At 37.9% G+C, this 14,501-nt stretch overlaps 1 protein-coding gene across 1 annotated transcript; it reads left to right on the top strand.

The window, feature by feature from the left end:
• The first annotated feature begins 163 nt into the window (after positions 1-163).
• On the top strand, positions 164-3,753 carry LOC136673879 (serine protease inhibitor Kazal-type 2-like). Its single transcript, XM_066649636.1, has 5 exons — positions 164-279; positions 1,305-1,449; positions 1,624-1,664; positions 1,742-1,851; positions 2,990-3,753. Exons 2-5 carry the CDS (start codon positions 1,410-1,412, stop codon positions 3,033-3,035), a joined length of 237 nt encoding a protein of 78 aa, XP_066505733.1. The 5' UTR covers positions 164-279; positions 1,305-1,409; the 3' UTR covers positions 3,036-3,753.
• Positions 3,754-14,501: the final 10,748 nt, after the last annotated feature.

Below are 14,501 nucleotides of genomic sequence, written 5' to 3'. Positions count from 1 at the left end.
TGTTTTTTAAAAACCATTGCTTTAAAAAATACTTTTTAAGCTATTTTCGCAGCTCACGTGGTTTTCAGTGTTGCTAAGACATTCCAGACAGGGTAAATTTGTTTTTGTTATTTGGTTGCTGTGGGATTAAAGTTGGTTGCTATGGTAATAGTATTTCGGGTGTCCCCGGTTGATGCTGTGGTCCTAAGAGGGTGCAATAGAGTGTTTCTTTAAGGTTGCTATAGTTGCTTGCCCATGACCAAGGTGTTACAGGTTGTTGATATGAATTGGACTGAAAAGGTGATTACAAAGGTGTCTCTGGGGGTTTCTCAATGATGATATGTAGTTGCTTGGCTTTTGCCAGATGGTTTCTTTGGCACCCATAGTTATTTGTGTGTTATTGTTGGTGACTGTTCCAAATTATTGTTATTAAAAAACAGTAAGAACTACTAAGTTATCAACCATATAAACATTGTAAATGCTGTATTCATGTTGAACTTATTTAGATGTAAACAATATATATAAACAATATATAAAAATATTTAAAAGCTTGTTAATATTTTGTTATATAAAGGCATTATTGTTAAACAATTATGTTTACAAGCATTAAGAAGTAGTAAAAAGTAAATTATAACTAAAAGTTTTTATGCAGAAAACAACAATTTTTAAAAATGAAATCATTATCAACTATATTTTTACGTTACATTGCAAAATATGTGTTGGTTGTTCCAATGCCACTAAGTAAACTATTCAAAAACCTAACGGTCGCTTCAACACTTACATAATTACTAATGTTTTTATTATTCTTTAGACCTGTTCTATACATTTATAAACTAAATACTTTTCAGCATCAAATACACATTAAGTTTAACTTTTTTATTCATTAAGCTTAACCATTCTTCCAGCACAGGTTAGTGACGTTCTTGTACACACCTGAGTGAATACGTCAGCTAATAATATTTAATGTAATGACTGCAAGGAAATGTTTAATTAATATGCGTTAAAAACACATATTCCCCCCAGCCATTCAAGCACATTTTACACTGGTTAAATAAATGGCAAAACCGTATTCATTTAGCTTTCAAATAATTAGCTTTGGGAAAGATCCTTCTGTTGTTTCTATATAGAGAAAGACAAATATATGATTTATGAATAATAAGTTCTTATGTTATTTTATTTTTTATTTATTTATTTTTTTTGTGTATCATTTTATGGGATTATGACATATTTAAAATTTGAGAGAAGGACCACTCCCAGACTTCTCCTTTCTATTGTCACACAACTTATAAAAACCACTCCTCTCCTCTCAATTTCTCATAACAAAGATTAACACCCCACAACCACGCCGGCTCCTCGTCCTGTGGTGGGAGATATAATAATAAAAGGTGAGCGGTTCTCCCTCACAGTTCGCATTTCAGTGACAGTGCATCATGATTCTCCGTGTTGTTTTCGTCCTTCTCTGCGTGGTTGGTGAGTATTGCAATGGTTATATGATAGATTTAATTCAGACCCTTTAATTAGCTAGTTATCAACATGAAACAAAGTTTAATTCTGTGAGATTTTAGATCATTATGAATGTTAGACTATTTGGGAAGGTTAAGTAATAATATAAATAACGTGAGTTGGTTCCCTTTGCCTTCACAGCGTTGACAAATGTAGTCGCAGCTGGGAAAAAGAGGAGACCGGTGAGTTAACAAATTTCTTAACTCTTCATGTTCATGTGTGTGTTTTAGAGTTTACAGTCTGTTGGTTTTTTTTGCAGCCGAACTGTGAGATTTACCATCTCCCCGCATGTCCACTGATTTTAAAACCTGTGTGTGGCTCTGATGGGATAACCTACAGCAACGAATGTGAACTCTGTAGGAAAATCTGGTAAGTCCTCAAAAAAAAATCTTGTTTGAGTCATTTTCAAATCGTAAACTAGTAGTAAACTATGTGGTCTTTTGGTAAAATGCCAGCATTTTTTTAACTTTATACATTTCTAATCTCAAAAGACTAATTACTCCATTTACAGTGCACTAAGAAAATGTTTTTAATGGCCCCTTTGAGCCAGTGAGCTAAATGCACTGTATAGGGACTAGGGAGCAACATCAGATTTAGCCAAAGTGAGAAGGTCACACCCTCTACAGAGCCTTCATATTTAATCCACAATTTCTAAGTGTTGAATTTAAAACTTCAATAAATGTAAATTACTTATTGGAAACCATTGTTCCTGAATGATATCAGAGTTATCAAACGTTGCTCTGCTCACTGGCATTGTTTATCTTTGAATGCATAAGTAAATGTAATATATTTCCATCTCTCGACATAATGCTGTTACAGATTTTGTAATGCATTGATGGTGTAAAGGATTGACCAAAAGGTTTTATATTTAAAGTCAAATGCTAAACTGGTTCTTTTGAAGACCAGCATCCCAATAATTATAACCAAAATAATTATAAATTAAAAAAGAGAAGAAATATACTACCTCTGGCAAAAGTGAAAGAATCACCACACTTGGATGTTTAACCAGATTTTACTTAATAGTAGCATATAAACAAACCACACATATGACACAAAACAGTTTTTTGTTTAATAGCTGAACAGATCATAAACATGTAGTGTTTTTGGTGAACTGTGGCATGATGGAAATAATTACTTTCTAATTAGTGTTTCTAAAACGAATACTGGCACACATTCAAATTGTAGTCTGCAGTAAAGGAGAGCACTGACAGATATTACAGGTCAGCGAAGCATCACAATGATTTGAAGCTGTAATTTTAAGTATTACAGTGTGTTCCTTTAAGTGGCAGAATTGAGGCTGGAACTGGTCATATAAATGCACATGAACTTAACTAGTCAAAGAGCAAAAGAAAAAAACTTTATTTCTTCTTTTAAGAATTAATTTCAGAGGTCTTTAAATGTTCAAATAAAATGAGTTGGAATAAAAACATTTTGCTTTGCAAACGTTATTGAAAAAACACCTAGCACTCATCCTCTCTCTTTTATTTATTTATTTTTTTGTCCACAGGGAAACAGGGGACAAGATCTACGTAGCTCATGACTGGCCATGTTGAGGCAAATGTCTGCTTCACCAGCTGTGCTATTTAAAGCATTCCTGCATTAAATATGGTTTTAAATCTGTGTTTTAACAGGGGAAATACTCCTTTGTTGCAGATTTAAGTTTGTCCATTTTGCATTCTTCTTTACTTGAGTTTGAAGACTCCTGCTTGCACTTGCAAAAGGCTTTGCGTGTTCTTAATGGTGACCTGGAGTAAACCAATATATTTTGGAGCTTCTTAAAACAGGTTCTTTTGTGCGTACAGCAGCTACTTACAGTCAGTACACAAACCTTTAAAAACATATTCCTCAGAAGTTTGTATAAATATCACATTGAGTACAATACTCCTCCGTTTATAAACAACATGTGTCTCTGGAGGCATCTTTGAGAGGTTTATTTTGTGAATAAATGGAGTAATGTGGAGTTGTTTAAAAAGGCTGCTTATACAGGCTCAGAACCACAAATGGAAGATGCATTTATTTTCTGTAAATTTTAGCAGATTTGATTCCATATCGTGGACCAGGATCCCCAAATCAGCTCCTGGATTTCTACTTCTTGCCCTGGCCTGAACTGCTGTGCCTGATTTCATATACCAAGCCTGGCATAATCCACACCTGTTTTAATGTACTCCACCTGGCTCTAGTGCGCTCTGGAAGAACTTGAATTATTTGATCTTCTGGGTCACGTTTAGATCACAGATAAGGAGCATAACTTATGATGGGTTTGAGTTATATAACAACAGAATAAAAAAAATATCACACTGTCCTTTTAACATAGGTTAATCGTAACAGCAAACCATGTTGTTTATGAAGTAATTATTAATTATTAAGAACATAATGTTGTCCAAATAATTACAAAATTGATTCTTTGGTGAGTTACGGTGATGCAGCTTGCAGACAATAAGTGGAACAGACATTATTTAGGTTCTGTGTTAAAGGAATACTAGGTAGTATTTTTGCCTTAAAATTACAGCTTCAAATTAATTGTGATGCTTCACTGAGCTGTAAAAGGGAGAGTAGAGCCTCAGCTGTTGCTGTGGGTTCAGCACTGCAGAAACTGCACTATGTGACTCTTGGAGGAGAGTAGGAACCCCCTCTCCCTTGATTTCAGGGCAGTGCTGTAAAAGTGAATTCCACTCTGCAGCTATAGGGTGATCCCAGGAACAAAAATATCAACTGATACGTAGTATTCCCTAAACCAGACATGGATGATCTGTAAGACATTTGTTGTTTATTTGATGTATTCATAAGGACGAGAATGTTAATAACATAGTTTGTAGTGAAATTGTTTGATGAATGAGGAGGGGGATGGACATTGTGAGCAGGCCTGCTTTAATTCTTTGGTTAATATAGCAATAGTATGAAGTCTGATCTACATTTGTAAAGAAGGGATTAACACCCCAATTAAATGTAAATAAACTCAAGAGGTAACAGTTCTTCAGGAGCAGGTTTGACATCCGTGTCTTGAATTGTCTTTACAATATTCTAAGTTACGTCATAACTTGGTGGCTTGTCACTGTTGTAAGAACCTCACATCTCCTAAATGATAAGAAACTGATGTATGAGAATGTATGAACCCCATTTCCAGACACGTAAAAAGAAATTAAAATAAGAACATGTGGTTAATTCTCTTGAAGCTGTATTTAACTAACAAAAGCAAAAAGGATAATTGAATATTTTTATTTAAAATGTCATTCATTCATTCGTTCATTGTCTGTAACCAATTATTGAATTCAGGAGTAAACCTGGAAGCACTAGGCGCAAGGTGAGAACACACCCTGGAGGGGGCGCCAGTCCTTCGCAGGGCCACACACACTCACAAATTTACTCACACCTGTGGACAATTTTGAATCATCAATCCACCTACCAACATGTGTTTTTGGACCGTGGGAGGAAACTGGAGCACCCGGAGGAAACCCCCACAGACACACAGAGAACACACTAAACTCCCAGTCAGTCACGCAGAGCAGAGCTCAAACCCAAAACCCAAGGACCCTGGAGCTGTGTGACAGTGACACTACCTGCTGCACCACCAAATTTGATGCCTGCAACACACTCTGAAAAAAGTTGGGACCAAGGCATGTTTAAGACTACGTTACATCACCTTTCTTTTTAATTACACTGCTTTATCAGCTGTGAACTGAAGAGTTAAAGATTTCAGGTGGAGTTCTTGTGTTTTCTTGCTTGAGACAAGACTTCAGCTGTTCAAAAGTCCATGGTCACCACTGCCTGGTTCTGCTTTTCATGATGTGTCATAGGAGACTGATGTGTATGGCAGGCAGGTCAGTTAAGCAGAGGCATTCTGTGTGTAGAAATCCATGTTGTTAAAGCAAGAACAGAATGAGGCCTGGCATTGTCTTGATAAGACATGTATCTCTCTAAAACCCAAAGATTGCCTTCATATCAATGGAAACTTCTTATATAATAAAAAGTCACCTATGCTGTCATCACTGATGCACCCCCCACATCATGAGAGATGTTGGCTTTTGCATCCATTACAGTCTGGATGGTCCTTTTTGTCATTAGAACTGAACACATGACTTTCATTTTTTATAAAAAAAAACATGGAGGTTGTGGGTTCGATTCCAGCTCCGGGTGACTGTATGTGAGGAGTTGGTGTGTTCTCCCCGTGTCCGCGTGGGTTTCCTCCGGGTGCTCCGGTTTCCTCCCACAGTCCAAAAACACACGTTGCAGGTGGATTGGCGACTCGAAAGTGTCCGTAGGTGTGAGTGTGTGAGTGAATGTGTGTGTGTCTGTGTTGCCCTGTGAAGGACTGGCGTCCCCTCCAGGATGTATTCCCGCCTTGCGCCCGATGATTCCAGGTAGGCTCTGGACCCCCCGCAACCCTAAATTGGATAAGCGGTTACAGATAATGGATGCTGAAACATGGGCTTGTGTATCCCAATCATGTGTTTCTACTGTCTTTGATGTAGCTGTGGACTGTGTTGTGTGGCACGGGATTTCCAAGGTCATCCCAAGTCCATTTGGATTCATTTATAATGGTAACCTGACAGTTTGACATACCATGCTGTCTGAGTGCTCTAAGCATGCGCTTCAGTAGTGTTGTTCTAAACACATAGGCATTTCTCTGTGGATTACCTCAATATTTTTTGCAGTGTCACATTCAAAGATGAAATATATTGAAAGATTGCACTAAACACCGGTTTTTTAACTATCTGATAATTTTCTCACAAAATTTGAGCCTTGTTTTGATTGTAAAGAGCATTTTACAAAATGTTCCAACTTTCCTGAAAATGGGATTTGTATGTTAATATATGATGTTAAATTTAGCGTCAAAGCTACTGATCCCTTCATTGTGAAATGTTCTTACAATGTAGAGAGCAGGAGACATTTTTAAAAAGCTAATGAAAAGAGAACTACAAGGATTTCTGAGAACAATTAAAGTATGTTAACAACTGATCTAAACTGGGTACTTTCATAAGAAAACACTAATGGACGAAAGCATGACAAGATAAAATAATAAATAAAAATAAGATAATCATTCATTTTGTTTGCATTGGTGTATTACAGAATATCATCTCTACACAGTATGTAGAGTCTTTTTTTTTCGAAGTCTCTGAAATGTAAGATAAAAACAGCAGTCATTGTTAGCAGTTCCTAAGCCTAGAAAAGATGAACTAATCAGTTACATTTCCCTAAAACGGTAAAATGTGTCTTTCACTGTAATATAATCAGTCTGATACACATGAACATACACAAGAATTTACTGCCTGCAACAATAGCAAATACATCAGTGTAATAACCACAAGAGCCCCAAGTTTCTCAAAAACACCAGGGCCTTGAGAATGTATTGGTAAACTTTGTTCGGTAGAATGTCATAGTTTTATGTCACAAATAACGGAACGTTAGAGCAAAGAAAACAATATGTGAGGGAGGTGACAAAATATGAACATTATATAATCTGTAAAATTAATGAAAATTAATAAAGATAACGGACGATGCAAAAGCAGAAACAAAACATCACAGTCATACCGACTGTTAACTTGGGTCTAGTCTCTGCTGCCAAGAAGGCATTTCACAAAGCATGATTTCTCAATTTATCAAGATAATTTCTTATCTCACATCAGATGTGTCCAAAGCGAAAGGCCTTCTTACTGGACAGTCCTCAGTGTTTTGATTAAAGTCCCACTTTGGTCAATGTTTAAAACCTTAACAACACAAAACTGTTTAGCCCCGAGTCTACAGTTTTAAGTCAGAAGTCTTGCTATTTTGAACAGTCTCCTGGTTTGTGTTATTGTTAGGACGCCAAATATATTTATGTATTATCCGACATAGTTTTTACACTATTAATAAGGACGTATTATTTCTGAAAGCTGTGTGATGAATCTTTGCAATAAATTCTGGATACTGTAGTAAGAAAACAGGCACAAACCGAATAAAAACGTGAAATCTATCTGCATTTGGGTGCTAGAATATTATCCCTAGCAAAGTTATAGGACATATAAGACAGCAAATGCTAATTTTAGGAAGGAAACCCCTTTACTGCTTAACCAGCTACACTACGTTAAATTCGAGTTTCGTCGACACCTAGAATAATAACATACTGCTTGGATAAATATGTCTAAGCCTGGAGAGGATTGTCCTATTAGTTATTTTCCTAAAGTGGTAAAAGCTATGTTTACAATATAAGTCTGTCTGGTAACGTTTTATTGTACAAAAGAAACAGATTTCCTCCTCTGGCCTGATATTATTCATAATACATCGGTGTAATGTCAATAAGAGTCCCACATTATTCAAAATGAGACAGTATTTTTTTTTCTTTTGGTAAATTGTGTTTACCTGCAGTAAGAAGAGTTACAGGAACATATTATCATAATAAACATATTCCTGAGAAACGGCGAATATCAACGTATTTACATTTTGAGTCTCGCTGTTTGTGAACACATAGTGCTATTTCCACAGGCCATAGACAATATGACGTCTTTCAAAATACAAATTTCACACACGACGACACAGAGCATTTCGAGATGATTAATAGTTTTTATGTTTTTTAAACCATTGCTTTAAAAATACTTTTTAAACAATTTTCGCAGCTCACGTGGTTTCCCGTGTTACCCAGACATTCCTGAAAGGGTAAAATTGTTTTAGTTATTTGATTGCTGTGGTATGTCAGTTGGTTGCTATGGTAATAGTATTTCGGGTGTCACCGGTTGATGCTGTGGTCCTAAGAGGGTGCTATAGAGTGTTTCTTTAAGGTTGCTATAGTTGCTTGTCTATGGCCAAGGTGTTACAGGTTGTTCATATGAATTGGACTGAAAAGGTGATTACAAAGGTGTCTCTGGGGGTTTCTCAATGATGATATGTAGTTGCTTGGCTTTTGCCAGATGATTTCTTTGGCACCCATAATTATTTGTGTGTTATTGTTGGTGACTGTTACAAATTATTGTTATTAAAAAACAGTAAGAACTACTAAGTTATCAACCATATAAAATTGTAAATATTGTATTCATGTTGAATTTATTTAGATTTAAACTAAATATAGTAATTAACAATATATAAAAAATATTTCAAAGCTTGTTAATATTTTGTTATATGAAGGCATTATTGTTAAACAATTATGTTTATGAGCATTAAAAAGTAGTAAAAATATTTTAAATGTTTTTACGCAGCAAACAAACGAAATCATAATCAACTATATTTTTAGGTTATATTGCAAAATACATGTTGGTTGTTCCAGCAGAGGCAGGGAACACCATTTTTCCAGCAGCAGACTGGGTTAGGCTATCCTGGAGACTATACCCACACCTCAAAAAAGGTGTGAGAATACAGAAATGTGACTTATAACACAAGCCCAAACATGTTGAGTTTCCACAGATACAACACTGATGAAACTACACTGAAACTACACTGATAACCAACTGTAGGGGGATGCTTACTCTAAAACTTGTATAAAGTTTACTGCAAGGAAATGTTTAATTAATATGCTTTAAAAACACATTTTCCCCCTATACAGCCATTCAAGCACATTTTACACTGGTTAAATAAATGGCAAAACCGTATTCATTTAGCTTTCAAATAATTATCCTTCTGTTGTTTCTATATAGAGAAAGGCAAATATATGATTTATGAATAATAAATTATTTTGTTTTTTGTGTATCATTTTATGGGGTTATGACATATTTAAAATTTGAGAGAAGGACCTCTCCCAGACTCCTCCTTTCTATTGTCACACACCTTATAAAAACCACTCCTCTCCCCTCACTTTCTCATAACAAAGATTAACACCCCACAACCACGCCGGCTCCTCGTCTTCTTCCAGTAAAAAATATAATGATGAGTTTGTTCTCTTGAAACTCCATTTAACTTACAAGTTATAAAGAAAATATTTAAATTTTTTCACCGACCATCTTGATATTTTTTTTCGCCAAATTTGATGCATGAAACACCAAAAGTCAGATAAAGAGCCACACGGTTATAGTACCTTGTATAGAATGAGGCCTGGCATGTCTTGTTAAAATAACAGCATGTACCTCTCCAAGATTTCAATATATGCTTCCACAACAGAAAAGAGCAGGTTTGGACATCCGTGTCTTGAATTGTCTTTACAATATTCTAAGTTACGTCATAACTTGGTGGCTTGTCACTGTTGTAAGAACCTCACATCTCCTAAATGATAAGAAACTGATGTATGAGAATTTATGAACCCCAATTCCAGACACGTTGTAAAAAGAAATTAAAATAAGAATCTGTGGTTAATTCTCTTGAAGCTGTATTTAACTGACAAAAGCAAAAAGGATAATTGAATATTTTTATTTAAAATGTCATTCATTCATTCATTCATTGTCTGTAACCAATTATTGAATTCAGGAGTCTACCCGGAAGCACTAGGTGCAAGGTGGGAACACACCCTGGAGGGGGCGCCAGACCTTTGCAGGGCCACACACACTCACAAATTTACTCACACCTGTGGACAATTTTGAGTCGTCATTCCACCTACCAACATGTGTTCTTGGACCGTGGGAGGAAACCCACGCAGACACACAGAGAACACACTAACTCCTCCCAGTCAGTCACGCAGTGCACCCACATTCTTCTTTTAATGACAGTCACCCGGAGGAAACCCATGCGGACACAGGGAAAACACACCACACTCCTCACAGACAGTCACCAGAATCGAACCCACAACCTCCAGTCCCTGGATCTGTGTGACTGTGACGCTACCTGCTGCACCACCGTGCCACCCTTTGTCCAATTAGTTATTTTCCTAAAGCGATAAAACCTATGTTTACATTTAATATAAGTCTGTCTGGTAACGTTTTATCGTACAAAAGAAACAGAATTTCTCAACCAGCCTGATATTATCCCTAATACATCGGTGTAATGTCAGTAAGAGTCCTACGTTACTTAAAATCACAAACAGTACCTTTTTTCATTTGGTAAATTGTGTTTACCTGCAGTAAGAAGAGCTACAGGAACATATTACCATAATAAATATATTCCAGAGAAACTGCGAATATCAACGTATTTAAAGTTTGAGTCTCGCTGTTTGCGAACACATAGTGCTATTTCCACAGGCCATTGACAATATGGCGCCTTTCAAAATAAAAGCTTTATACACGACAACACAGAGCATTTCGAGACGATTAGTAATTTTTATGTTTTTTAAACCATTGCTTTAAAAATTATTTTTAAGCTATTTTCGCAGCTCACGTGGTTTCCCGTGTTACTAAGACATTCCAGACAGGGTAAAATAGTTTTTATTATTTGATTGCTGTGGTATTTTAGTTGGTTGCTATGGTAATAGTATTTCGGGTGTCCCCGGTTGATGCTAAGGTGGTCCTAAGAGGGTGCTATAGAGTGTTTCTTTAAGGTTGCTATAGTTGCTTGTCTATGGCCAAGGTGTTACAGGTTGTTCATATGAATTGGACTGAAAAGGTGATTACAAAGGTGTCTCTGGGGGTTTCTCAATGATGATATGTAGTTGCTTGGCTTTTGCCAGATGGTTTCTTTGGCACCCATAGTTATTTGTGTGTTATTGTTGGTGACTGTTACAAATTATTGTTATTAAAAAACAGTAAGAACTACTAAGTTATCAACCATGTAAACATTGTAAATATTGTATTCATGTTGAACTTATTTAGATGTAAACAAAATATATAAACAATGTAGTGACATATATATATATGAAATATATATAGATATATATTTATATATTGTATTTTAAGCCATCCATCCATCCATCCATTATCTGTAACCGCTTATCCAATTTAGGGTCGCGGGGGGTCCAGAGCCTACCTGGAATCATCGGGCGCAAGGCGGGAATACGCCCTGGAGGGGACGCCAGTCCTTCACAGGGCAACACAGACACACACACATTCACACCTACGGCCACTTTCAAGTCGCCAATCCACCTGCAACGTGTGTTTTTGGACCGTGGGAGGAAACCGGAGCACCCGGAGGAAACCCACGCGGACACGGGGAGAACACACCAACTCCTCACAGACAGTCACCCGGAGCGGGAATCGAACCCACAACCTCCAGGCCCCTGGAGCTGTGTGACTGCGACACTACCTGCTGTGCCACCGTGCCGCCCTTGTATTTTAAGCATTTGACCTTATTCGAACTCGTTCTGATTAATGACATTTTGACTAATGATAATAGCTGTTATTGTTATGATTGACTTAAATGACAAAAACATTAACAAGTATTTAGAGAGTGAATACTGTCATCGCTACGTGAGTTCTTCAAGATTTTCAGACTTTTAATGAACAGACTCCACACACTGTTATTTCAAATAATGGGAATATTTTATTAAGAGAAAAGAGACTATTTACTAGACATAGCACGATCTTAGGAATTCTCACTAGATCAACGCAGGTCAAACTGTTTCGAATTTAAAGCTAGGCGATATGACTTGACTAATGTGTTGCTAAATGAGATTTAATTAATGTATACATTTATCAAGAGACTTAATTAGGCATCAGCTTCTTAAAAGTGAGTAATCACCAATCTCCAGTCACCAAGTTATCACCAAGCTGTTGGGTCCAACAATTCAATCTCCGTTCTCCGGGTCTTTGCTTCTTGTCCTCCCCGTGTCACTGAAGGTAGGCTCGTTAGGGAGTGAATTCCTTCCAGGGTGAGTCAGACACTCTTGGCCTTAGACGGTGTGACGTCAGTCGGGGGAATTCCCTTCACAGAGAACTGCTGGCCTGGCTGGATTGTCCCCTAAGTGAGGGGGGCGTCTAAGAGTCGTTCGCTCGTTACTCAAGTCCCCAGAAGCGATGCCCTCAGAAGTCAGAGTATAACGCTAACATATCCGCTATCAACTAATCTCAGGGGTGATATCTTATTCTGGCCAAAATAAGTTTTCCCTGCTTTGATCAGTCGTGAGATTAAACTTGGATTGGGCGACAAAACATGAACACAAATAAGTAAAGGAAAGATTACTGAGAGTTACTTGACGTTACGCTGTAGTTTCTGTATCACACTGCTAACTAGCACAAGGCGTCCCTTGGAAGTTGAGTGAAGTCCTTCTTAGAGTCTTTTGAAGAGTCGTTTCGTCGGTGTAAGGAAGAAGGAAGAGCGTCGCACTTGAAGTGAAGAGAACGCGACGTGAGGAGCGTAGCGGAAAGCGAAGAGGGTCGCAGAAGAGCGTAGCGGAAAAAGAAGAGGGTCGCAGAAGAGCGTAGCTCTTATTAATATCAAATATCTACGTATATATATCTTGGGTATTTTATGATTACATCCCACTACAATATTATGCTAGAAGTTAGAAACTAATTCGTTTTCCTAATCAGAGACAGAAATTTTCCTTCATGATTGAAACAGTAATACACATCACTTCATTAGTTAGTAGACATTCACTTGAGAACAACAGAGAGTAACATTCATACATATTGCATAAACATATTTATAAATACTCAATTAAGTCAGTTATGTATTTAGACGGCAGCAGGGCGAAACATGATTTCGCAAATGTCCACTTGGGGTCGCTGTTGGTCCATGTTATTCGTTTGGTTTGGCTCGGGTTTTCAGGAGCTCAGTGCAAGGTCAATTCTGTGTGCCATCTGTGTGATTTGCAGACGATAATCAGTCGCCATCTTGACGCCGCTCGTAATAAAACTGGGTTGTTAATCCCAGTCTTCACCACTTTGTTTGATCTTCTTTTTGCCTAAAAGCATCATAAACTGGCTTGTTATCTTTCCATTCATGGAGAAGAGGAGGGGGTCATGGACAGGCGTCCTGGTCAGTCTTTGATGTGCGTGAGTTTGTGTGTGTGTGTGGGGAGGGGTGCAGAGTCTGTTTGCACACACACAATTTTGTGGAATGTGGGGTCCTGTCCCAAGAAATCCTTATTCAGAGTGGAGAGTCTTTCATTCAGAACTTTTCATTTCTTTATTCGATCCATACTCCACTACAACAATATATAAAATTTTTTAAAAGCTTCTTAATATGTTGTTATATAAAGACATTATTGTTAAACAATTATGTTTACAAGCATTAAAAAGTAGTAAAAAGTAAATTGTAACTAAATGTTTTTATGCAGCAAACAACATTTTTTTTAAACAAAATCATTATCAACTATATTTTTTAGGTTACACTGCAAAATATGTGTTGGTTGTTCCAATGCCACTAAGTAAACTATTCAAAAACCTAACGGTCGCTTCAACATTTATATAATTACATACATCCATACATTACATACATTTTCTTTTCCGCTTCTCCATTTCAGGGTTGCGGTGGCAACAGGGCGAGCAAAGAAGCCCAGACGTCTCTGTCCCTTGCAACATCCACCAATTCCTCCTGGGGGATCCCAAGGCGTTCCCAGGACAGCCGGGAGATATAATCCCTCCAGTGTATCCTGGGTCTACCCCGGGGCCTCCTTCCAGTTGGACGTGCCTGATATACCTCCAGTGGGAGGCGTCCAGGAGGCATCCTGATCAAATGCCCAAACCACCTCAACTGACTTCTCTCAATGCGAAGGAGCAGCGACTCTACTCCGAGCTCCTCCCTAGTCACTTAGCTCCTCACCCGATCACGGAGAGTACGCCCAGCGACCCGTCGGAGAAAGCTGATTTCGGCCGCTTGTATCCGCAATCTTGTTCTTTTGGTCATTACCCAGAGCTCATGACCATAGGTGAGAGTGGGAACGTAGACTGACCGGTAAATTGAGAGCTTTGCTTTATGGCTCAGCTCTCTCTTCACCACAATGGTGCGGTACAGTGACCGCATTACTGCAGGCACTGCACCTATCCTACGGTCAATCTCACCATCCCTCTTCCCATCACTCGTGAACAAGAAACCGAGATACTTGAACTCCTTCACTTGGGGCAGGTTCTCACCCCTTACCTGAAGGGAGCATGCCATCTGTTTCTGGGAGATAACCATGGCCTCAAACTTGGAGGTGCTGATCCGCATACCGACCGCTTCACACTCGGCTGCAAACTGCTCAAGTGAACGCTGGAGGCCTCCGTGTAAAGAAGCCAGAAGAACAACATCGTCCACAAAAAGCAGAGATGCCA

This window comes from Hoplias malabaricus, chromosome 17 (assembly GCF_029633855.1).
Source record: "Hoplias malabaricus isolate fHopMal1 chromosome 17, fHopMal1.hap1, whole genome shotgun sequence".
Taxonomy (NCBI): domain Eukaryota; kingdom Metazoa; phylum Chordata; class Actinopteri; order Characiformes; family Erythrinidae; genus Hoplias; species Hoplias malabaricus.
Note: the sequence above shows the minus strand (reverse complement) of the source record. Positions and strands in the feature narration are given on the sequence as shown.